The sequence below is a fragment of the Phaseolus vulgaris genome, chromosome 3 (assembly GCF_000499845.2).
Source record: "Phaseolus vulgaris cultivar G19833 chromosome 3, P. vulgaris v2.0, whole genome shotgun sequence".
In the NCBI taxonomy this organism is placed as follows: Eukaryota; Viridiplantae; Streptophyta; class Magnoliopsida; order Fabales; family Fabaceae; genus Phaseolus; species Phaseolus vulgaris.
In genome coordinates this window covers 9023016-9033936 of record NC_023757.2, presented here as the reverse complement: position 1 = coordinate 9033936, position 10921 = coordinate 9023016, and the positions used below count along the sequence as shown (strand labels likewise).

The 10921-nt window shown below is 31.2% G+C and overlaps 1 protein-coding gene across 1 annotated transcript; it reads left to right on the top strand.

The window, feature by feature from the left end:
• The first annotated feature begins 8217 nt into the window (after positions 1–8217).
• On the top strand, positions 8218–10492 carry LOC137839064 (uncharacterized). Its single transcript, XM_068648192.1, has 4 exons — positions 8218–8714; positions 8799–9482; positions 9659–9987; positions 10110–10492. Exons 1-4 carry the CDS (start codon positions 8218–8220, stop codon positions 10490–10492), a joined length of 1893 nt encoding a protein of 630 aa, XP_068504293.1.
• The last annotated feature ends 429 nt before the right edge of the window (positions 10493–10921 follow it).

Genomic DNA, 10921 nt, shown 5'->3' with positions numbered 1-10921 from the left:
CACTTATCAAATATGCACACACCTTTTTTGTGTCAAATTATTGATTTGATTACTCATAATTAAATTGAGCCTAAGTAAGAATTTTCATCTCGTCTTTCACTCTTGATATAATTGATATTGATAGTGGTACACTAGTGCAAATAACGCATATTACATCAGTTCTAGGAGACCTATTAAATCGGTTATACCACCGATGTATATCTCATCAATGTAAAATGTCCATCACATATTACATCAGTTGTAAACACCAATGTAAAATACCAAAATTGGTTTTTCAAAAAAATAGCATCGATAAGGGACATATTACATCGGTTATAGGTCATAACAATGTAATATGTGCTCCATAGTCACATATTTTAATGTACATATTACACCGATTGTTCACATAATCGATGTAATATGTAACCTGTTTTTTACAAATTAATGGATCCCAGTTGATTGTCTTCTTAATCCACTTTACCTTATCTGAGGTGATAATGTGTATCTCTATATAAACATAAATTTAAGGTGTGTGTGACCGAAAAATTACTGATTAAGCACATATAACTACAATTTTCACTATATGAAAAAAAGTTAATAAAATTTAGTGTTACTTGATGTTATGACAATCCATAACTATATGAAACCATTTTTCTTGTGATGTATGTTCATTTGTAGAACTATTTCATTGAGGGTTATTTACTTATCTATTGTTTTGTAAAATGCATTCCAAATAGCCTTGGAAACAACCCATCAGAGAGGCTTCATACTTGTTTATGTTTTAGTTAACTTAGGAGATTCTCACAACGATAATGTAAGTTTATTTACCTTCTAATATCTAATTTTAATGGTCTTTTATTGTTTTAACACTACAAAAAAAACGTGTATGTGGTGACGATTATTTTCGTATAACCTGGCGTTTATAACCGCCACATTTTACATTTGTGGCGATACCACATACCGCTAGCATTCTTGTCGCCACAAAGTTTAATGCGGCGGTCAAGTGAGAACCGTTGTAGCAGACGCCATATAATGCATTGTATAAAGTGGTGATTTTAAGCTTGTCATTTACGTCAGTTATAAATGTCGTAATTTTCAAACTGGTAAACTAATTCCAACATAAATTGTGACAATTATAAACGCCACTTAATACGGTATAGTATGACATTTGTGATAACCTTTATGACGGTCATAATTCAAATATTAAATATTTAATTTTATTTTTAATATTTATAATAATTTATTTAATTTTGTTTTATAATTTAATTTCATATTTTAATTAAATTTCATATTATAATTAAATTTCATATTATAATTAAATTTCATAATATTATTTAATTTCATATTATAATTAAATTTCAATACACAATTACGTTTCATAATATAATTAAATTATAATATAAATTAATTTCATAATATAATTACTTCATAATATAATTAAAATTGAGAAATATAATAATCAAAAGATGACTTCATTCATTCATTTAAAGAACAAAGTTGAAAATGTTAAACTAATCCAAACAACAAGTAAATTAAATTGTCAAAATATAAATTGTTTCACTTTCTAAACATATTACAACTAAAACTCCAATCCGAATTTGTCTTACTGCTTCCACTTGATCTTATATTCTGGTTTGGTGATGGAGCACCACTTCCAACATTCGGTGCCTGAAATAAGTTAAAATATGTTTACAAATGACAACTTTTAACAAAGAAATGAAAACAATATTAGAATAAAATTTATATAATTTATACCTCATTAATAGATGGTTGTACCAAATTTGTTGCCATTGCAGCTAAATGTTCCGACACGTCTGGTCTATAAGCAATGTAGCTTAGTAGAGTATGCATTTGGCTCTTTACAGTTGCAAGTTCAGTTGCCATCTGATCTACCTTTTCTTCAACATTTGTTGAAGACCCACCACTAAAGGAACCATGATTCATATTGCTTAACCTTGTTGTGGATTTCCTGAAAGCAAGGGTTGGATAAGCTCCATATGAAAGTCCTCTGACCCTCCCTGGATGCTCCTTTCCAAAAATGACACCAACTGGATCATTTGGAGATATATTTGATGCAGTGTATGGATTTTGCAGAATTAGCTCATCAATTTTTTCCTACATAAAAATGGAAGCAACCAACATTAACAAAGAAACACGATCCATGTAGAAAAACAATAACAATAATAAAGAAAATACTATTTATCAAATCCAAAACTCCGTGCACATATAGTCCAAGGAACTAGGAATTCTTCAAATCTTTTATAAAGAAAATATGTTCCCAAAACAGTCCAAAACAATGTCAAAAATAGTCCAAGACAGCATCCAAAATAGCCCACAACAATCCAAAATAGTCCAAAACAATATATACCCATGACAGAGACAATATGGTCCCAAAACAGTCCAAAACAATGTAAAAAATAGTTCAAGACAGTATCCAAAATAGCCCAGAACAATATATACCCATGGCAAAGACAATATGTTCCCAAAACAATGTCAAAAATAGTCCAAGATAGCATCCAAAATAGCCTAAAACAATCCAAAACAGTACAAACCCATGGCAGAGATAATATGTTCCTAAAACGGTGTCCAAAATAGTCTAAGACAGTATACAAAATAGTCCAAAACAATATATACCCATGACACAAACAAATGTTCCCAAAATAGTCCAAAACAACATCCAAAATAGCCCAAAACAATTCTTCATTTCCGTTACCATCATTTGCTCTGCCCTTTCACAAATTACACACCTTTTTCATTCTAGTAAAACTTAATGTTATTGTCATACATTTCTCCTAACCCATTAAAGCAAACACTAATCACCTTCTATTTCTTAAAAATAAATGAAAATAGTATTACAATAAAATGAGAAGCAGTGACTACAAAATGATTAAATTAGAAAACATTATACAAACAAATCATGGGAGAAGAATCCGAGAACCTGTAGGTAATAACGTGTTGAATTTGAGGTAAACTTCATAACTCAGTTCAATCTACAAAGCAAAAACACATCAAAATTCAGAACTCGGTTCACTTTACAAAACAAAAGCACAATCAATGAACAAGAATCAAAAGTTAGATTTTGAACAATTTCAACCAATAACGATTTCGAACAATAGATTTCCAAGACAGAGGTTTAGGGCGTGCGAGCACAAACCTGAAACAACCTTGCGTGGAGGCGGCAATAGCGAACAAATGAGTGAGCGTTAGAGTTTCGTGAATGTCTGAGGAAGGGTTTCGTGAAGGTCGTGTAAGGGTGTCGTGAAGGTCGCGAGTGTGTGTTGTACAATCAATGAACAAAAATCAGAAGTTAGATTCCGAAAAATTTCAACCTATAACGATTTCAAACAATAGATTTCCAAGATAGAGGTTTAAGGCACGCAAGCACAAACCTAAAACAACCTTGCGCGGAGGCGGCAATGGCAGACAGAGGAGTGGGCGTTAGGATTTTGTGAACATCGTGTGAGGGTTTCGTCAAGGTTATGTAAGGGTTTTTAAATGTCACGTTAGTAGAGAGAGGGAAGAGAGTTAGCATTGAGGGGGAAGAGAGTGGGAGGAAACACTGGTTTCCAAAGAGTGAAAGCACGTTTTCAACAAGTTTTAGAAAAAAAAATTAGAATAAAGAGGAATGGTGTAGGGAGGGAAACCAAACACGGGAATTTTATTATGAAGGACAATTGTGACAGTTAAAAATGACATATTTTAAAGAAAAATTTTGGCGGATAGTAAAATGTCGTATTATACGGCAAATTGTGGCGGATATTAGTAACCACCATATTAAAACTGTCACTTTATACATAATTTTTTGTAGTGTAATCTTATTAATAGTTATACAATAATCATTTCTTAAGTTGAACTTTGTCCATAAATTTATATTTCATAGTTTTCTATGCAAACAAATGTTACGCAGAGATACAAAAATTACTAGATAAATACTAGATTAAGTTATTATATTTGAAAACTGCAAGGATTTGTCAGCCCTTATTTATATGAAGTAAATGGATTGGAGACAACCTGCTAGAAAGCGGGGGAATACTTAATTTTGTATCAGAATGATATGAAAAAAATATGATTTTAGGGATCTAAAGAGAATGTTTTCTTTTTCAGGAAAGTTACTTGAGATACATCATGACAATGTCATATTTTGTATACTGTATTTATGCTTATGGGTTCTATTAGCATGATAATAATTTCTTACTTTTCCAAAAAACTAATATTATTATTTTCATGCATATTTATGCTTATGGATTTTCTTAGCATGATAATAATGCCTTACTTTTCTAAACAACTAATATTATTGTTTCCATGTGTAGTATTTATAATTTTTTATCTTTCACTGCATCATAACAGTGTCTGTGATTCACTAGCAATTGATTTTTTGTTAGCACTAAGTAATGTATGAATAATTAATGATTATAGAATTTAGAAACATAAAAAAAATTACGTATATAATATGTGTAATGTTACATTTCATATAATACCAAAATGTTGCACATCTCATAATTAGACAATTGCATGTATTTACTCTTCATTTAAATTTGAGAAAAATTATTTGCATTTAGGTTATATTTGTACAAACTTGTTCATAAACACATTTTTAGGAGAGAAAAAAATAAAACATACTTTTTCAAACATCATGACAATGTCATCTTTTGTATAGTGTATTTATGCTTATAGTTTCTCTTAGCATGATAATAATGTCTTACTTTTTTAAACAACTAATATTATTGTTTCCATGCATATATATATGCTAATGTGTTATCTTAGCATGATAATAATGTCTTACTTTTTTTAAACAATTAATATTATTGTTTCATGGGTAGTATTTAAAATTTTTGTCATTCACTGCATCATAACAGTGTCCGTGGTTCACTAGTTATTGATTTTTTGTTAGCACTAAGTAATGTATGAATAATTCATGAGAATAGAATTTAGTAACATAAAAAAAGTTACGTATATAATATGTGTAATGTTACATTTCATATAATACCAAAATGTTGCACATCACATAAATAGGCAATTGCATGTATTTATTCTTCATTTAAATTTGAGAAAATTTATTTGCATTTAGGTTATATTTATACAAACTTATTCATAAACAAACTTTTAGGAGAGAAAAAAATAAAACATATTTTTTCAAACATCACGATGATGTCATCTTTTATATACTATATTTATGCTTATGGGTTCTCTTAGCATGATAATAATGTCTTACTTTTCTAAACAACAAATATTATTGTTTTCCTACATAATATTTATAATTTTTGTCATTCACTCCATCATAACAGTGTCCGTGATTCACTAGCAATTCATTTTTTGTTAGCATTAAGTAATGTATGAATAATTCATGATTATAAAATTTAGTAACATAAAAAAAAATTACGTATATAATATGTGTAATGTTACATTTCATATAATATCAAAATGTTGCGGATGTCATAATTAGGCAATTGCATGTATTTATTCTTCATTTAAATCTGAGAAAAATTATTTGCATTTAAGTTATATTTGTACAAACTTCTTCATATACAAACTTGAGAGAAAAAAAATAAATATAATTTTTCAAACATCATTACAATGTCATCTTTTGTATATTGTGTTATGCTTATGGGTTCTCTTAGTATGATAATAATGTCTTACTTTTCTAAACAACTAATATTATTGTGTTCATACATAATATTTATAATTTTTGTCATTCACTGCATCATAATAGTGTTTGTGATTCACTAACAATTGATTTTTTGTTAGCATTAAGTAATGTATGAATAATTCATGATTATAGAATTTAGAAACATAAAAAAAGTTACGTATAAAATATGTGTAATGTTACATTTCATATAATACCAAAATGTTGCACATCTCATAATTAGACAAAATAAGTTCCTATACTTTTATCAAAATAATAGTTTTGTTTTTCTTTATTTTTCATTTTGTGTATTTTGTTGGTGGCACACTTCTCATTTTTACACATTCTTCAATCTTCGAACGTTCAACCCTCTCACCTTTCACGTTTTTACAGATCCTTCGGTCCTAGAAATTCCAGTTCAACTCTCTCACGTTTCAGCCCTAAAAAATCATCTGCCACCTCTTTGTTCTTCCATCTGAAGCTTCATTTCTCACTGTGATTTTGCCCTAGAAAGTCATCTTCAACTTCTTCGTTCTTCCCTCTGAATTGAATGTTAATTTCTCACTTTGCTTTTTTTATATTTGGTATTCATTTCCGTTTTCCCCTATTTGATTTTTCAAATTTGGTTTTCATCTTCTCCATTTCTCATTTTCAGAGTTGCGGTGCGTTTTGCACGTTCCTGCCTCAGGTTTCTGCTCAAGGATCTCTTGGAACACTGTCTTTGATTAGTCTCAGGTAGGCTCTTCTCTTATTGTAATGATTTTTAGTTTTTTGGTTTGATGACGTGTTCTTCATCTCCGAGCTTTATTTTTTTAGAATTGTTTTGAATATTTTTTTAAAATGTATGCATTTTGTTTTTAAGGATATAAATGGAGGGAGACTGTTTTGTGTGGTGGAGTATAGGGATACTGTTTTTTGCAAGTTGCTACACGGTTGTGTCTCCTGCACTATCACTACCTTCATCCCTTTCTTTATCTTTACAAAGTGAAAACTGTGAACAACTTCTGCTTGGACCCTATGATACTTGTTTCTCATCCCTAGTCTAATTGTTTTCTCTTATTAACTAATTTTGAATTTTTTGTTTGTTTTGTATTGTATTTAGATCTTATTACTAGTGGTTTTTCAATTTAAGTTTCTTAGAAGTTATCATTAGTTACGAAGCTATTGGTGAGCAAATGTGGTGTTCTCATTGAACACCATAAAATACTAGTTAGAATGAGAATTATGGTCTAAGGTAACCTAGAGAAACTCTCAACCATAGCTTTGGAAAAAAGAAGTTGAGTAGCCACAGTGAGGTAGCACTTTTTCAAGAGCTTGAGAGCATTGTCTGAGGCATAGTACATTATGATTTCAAGTCAACTTATATCCAACGGTTCCAATGGACCAAGTTGTACTACCTAGAAAATTGACAAAACTCCTAGACTCTAGCTAGATAAAACTCCTTGACCAAATGGTACTGGACCGCTGTATAGTTCTGCATAATTATGCAGAAAACATGTCCTAGTTTTTCACTAATGCACTCTGTTTTTTTTTCTGCTTGTTCTATCTCTGTTGCACCCTGTTTTAATGTACAGTTTTTGGCCTTAGAAAAAGTATGATGTACTCAAAATAAGGTTGGAAAAGAAAAGAAGCACATAAACTATTCACCTAATTAACTAACTTAGAATAATGTGTGTGCAGTTTTTGTGTTGCTGTTGCTATTACTATTATTATGATTAGATTGTTAGTTTTGGCCCAAAATAGTATTAATCAACTAGTTTCTAAAGTTGTAATATTGAAGCTTTTTACAACTTTTTCTAACTACTGGACTTGCAAGAAGATACGTTTGGACATACTTTAAAAATAATTATTATATAAAACTCAACAAATTTATCTTACACCGTAATTAAATAAAAATTTAATTTTTACATAACGAGGGCATACATGTACTAACGGAGTATTGATTTATCTGTATTTATTTCTTGATTGACATGTTGATTTGGTTGAGATGGTACATATTATATGTTTAAAAATTCAAGTGACATCAAAACAATATTTTTTTTATGTGGATTAATTCAAAAACTGATTTAGAATATACTTTTTTAAGTTTAGAATATATCTTTATATCTATACTATTATATAAAAAAGGATATATTATTTGATAACTTTCTTTATAGCATCTTCATCCTTTGTTATCTAACATGACACAAAATTCATCCTCACATGTTTGGTTTTGTGTTAATAAAGAATTAAGATCATTGAATATATTTTTATTGAAATAGTTAAATGATGTATCAATCGTTGTTTGAGCAGACCTCATTTCAATGGATAAATCTTGGATGGACATGCCAAGAAATACACCAAAATATATGGAATGCTTGAATAAGTTTTTGGACTTTGCATTTGCTAATAATGGTGTGAGGGGGAAGATAATATGCCCATGTCAAAAGTGCAACTTTAACAAATGGGAGTGTCGTGAAGTAGTGTATGACCACTTGATTGTTAAACCTTTTCCAAGTGGATATAGAGTCTGGCTTCTACATGGGGAGAGAACAGGAGTAAATGTGACAAATGAAGCAGATGTAATGCCGTAAGAAGATAATGAAAGAATTGTTGCTAATAATCTGATGTGTGATATGGTTAACGAGGCATTTGGGCATCATCAATATAGAAATGACATGGTGAATGATAGGGAAACGAGTGCACATTCAAGCCATACTGTTAATGATGATATTGAAGATTTTTTTGAGTTAATACAAGATGGTCAAGAGAGTCTATATGAAGGGTGTGATAAATATTCTAAACTTTCTTTCTTGATCAAGTTGTACCACATCAAATGTCTATGCAAAAAAAGTGACAAGGCAATGTCCATGATACTAGAGTTGTTAGCAGATGCCTTTGAACATGCTAAAATTACACACTCATTTTATGAGGTGAAGAAAACCATTAACAAGCTTGGTCTTCATTACACCAAAATTGATGCTTGTCCGAATGATTGCATGTTGTACTTAGGAGAAGACGTAAATAAGGATTTTCGTAAGAAATGTAAAACATCTAGATGGAAGGAAAAAAAGAGTACAATTGCTTGTGCTACAAGTAACAAACGGAAAAAGATTCCTGCAAAGGTTTTAAGGTATTTCCCTTTGAAGCCACGCTAACAAAGGATGTTTATGTCTTCTAAAATAGCCGAGCATATGTGATGGCATGCATCGGGAAGTACAGATGAAGGCATCTTAAGGCATCCAAGAGATTCTGAAGCATGGAAGTCATTTGACTTTAAACATCCTGAATTTTCCTCATACCCTCGAAATGTGCGACTTGGTTTGGCTACTGATGGGTTTAATCCATATGGAAATATAAGCACTAGTCAAAGTATTTGGCCAGTTGTACTCATACCGTACAACCTTCCTCCTTGGATGTGTATGAAACAAAGTTCATTCATTCTCTCTATGATCATTCCTGGGAAGCGAGCTCCAGGAAATGATATTGATGTATATTTACAGCCATTAATAGAAGAGTTGAAAGAGTTATGGAACACTGGTGTGAAAACTTTTGATTCATATGGAAATGAAGTGTTTGATATGCATGCAACCATATTGTGGACTATTAGTGATTTTCCAGGTCTTGGAACACTATCTGGATGGAACACACATACTGGGTTGGCATGTCCTAGATGTAATTTTGACACCATTCCTAGGAAGCTTCTTAAAGGTGGTAAATTTTGTTTCATGAGTCATCGTCATTGGTTAGATGGAAGGCATAAATTTAGACTAGCTCGCATGAGATTTGATGGAACTAGAGAAGATAGAAGTCCACCTTTGGCAATCTCAGGATATGATGTCTTACAACAAGTTCAGAATCTTAATGTTGAATTTGGGAAGAACCAATACTTGAAGAGCGGGCAAAAAGACAGCGGGGAGTTAATCATGCAAAGTTAGACACTCAACAATGGCAAAAAAAAGTATATTTTTTGAACTTCCTTATTGGGTAGACAACTTATTGCCCCACAATTTGGATGTTATGCACATTGAAAAAAAATGTATGTGATAATGTGGTGTTTACATTGTTGAATGATAGTTCAAATAAATGTAAAGACAATATAAAGGCACGAAAGGATTTACAGCTTTGGGGTATTAGACCTGATCTTTGGCCTGATGAAAATGGTAGATATCTCCCTGCTATATATACATTGACAAATGTAAATAAAGATGTCTTTCTCAAAACTTTGAAGAACATAACTGTTCCAGATGGTTACTCTAGTAACATTAGCAGATGCATTGATGTCAAACAACGTAAGCTTGGAGGATTGAAAAGTCATGACTCACATATTTTGATGGAGCAGCTTCTACCTTTGGCAATGAGAAATACACTTCCTAAGGAAGTCTGCTCTGTTTTGATTGATTTATGTTTGTTTTTTAGAAAATTGTTTAATAAAGTTTTAAAAATGGATGAACTTGACGAGCTACAAAGTAGAGTGGTCCTCACATTGTGTCACATGGAGATGTTATTTCCTCCTTCTTTTTTACAGTCATGGTTCATTTAGTTGTGCATCTAGTAAAAGATGCCAAGCTTGGAGGACCCGTCCAATATCGATGGATGCATCCCATTGAGAGGTATCTAGGAAAATTAAAGTCTTATGTTCGTAATAAAGCACAAGCAGAAGGGTCAATAGCTGAAGAGGCTTTAACTTTTTGTTCGAGATATTTAGATGGAATTGAGACTGGCTTCAATCGATTGCATCGTGTTAATGATGAGCCTGCTATTGTGCCTTCTAATGAAAATACATTGTTCCCACCAGTCGAAAAACCAGTTGGGGGTTTTACTTATTTCACTTTATCTACAAAGGAAAAGTTGCAAGCACATCGTCATCTGTTAACTAACTGCACCATAGTTGACCCATTTCTGCAGTAAGCTTATGAACCATAGTGTTTTTTTATAATTGATTTTCTCTTTCGTATTAACTTATATATTTTATATGTTTAATATAGGGAATTTAGAGATACTCTACGAAGAAAACTAAGAAGTCGCACATGATCATCCTCTGTGATAGACAAGAGGGTTCATAGAGAATTTGCAAAGTGGTTTTCACGTCGTGTATGTATATTTACACCAATAGTATTTGATTCATATATATATATTTATATTACATTTCATATGATATTTTTTTTTCTTTTAGGTAAGGAATGATCAATTGGTATCCATTCAAATGATTTAAAATTCTTAGTTATGGGTCTGATTGATTGTGCAAAGCGGTATAGTGCCTACAATGTTAATGGGTTCAAATTTCGTATATTGGAGCGTGACCTTTGGCTTAAAACACAAAACAGTGGAGTGTTTGGT

What these genes read in the sequence shown, in the direction of transcription:
- LOC137839064 (XM_068648192.1), top strand. Translation starts at nt 8,218, where the DNA reads ATGGTTAACGAGGCATTTGGGCATCATCAATATAGAAATGACATGGTG. An exon ending in ATTCCTGCAAAGGTTTTAAG is followed by an intron (nt 8,715 to 8,798) that starts GTATTTCCCTTT and finishes TGCATCGGGAAG; the next exon opens with TACAGATGAAGGCATCTTAA. An exon ending in AACCAATACTTGAAGAGCGG is followed by an intron (nt 9,483 to 9,658) that starts GCAAAAAGACAG and finishes GTTGAATGATAG; the next exon opens with TTCAAATAAATGTAAAGACA.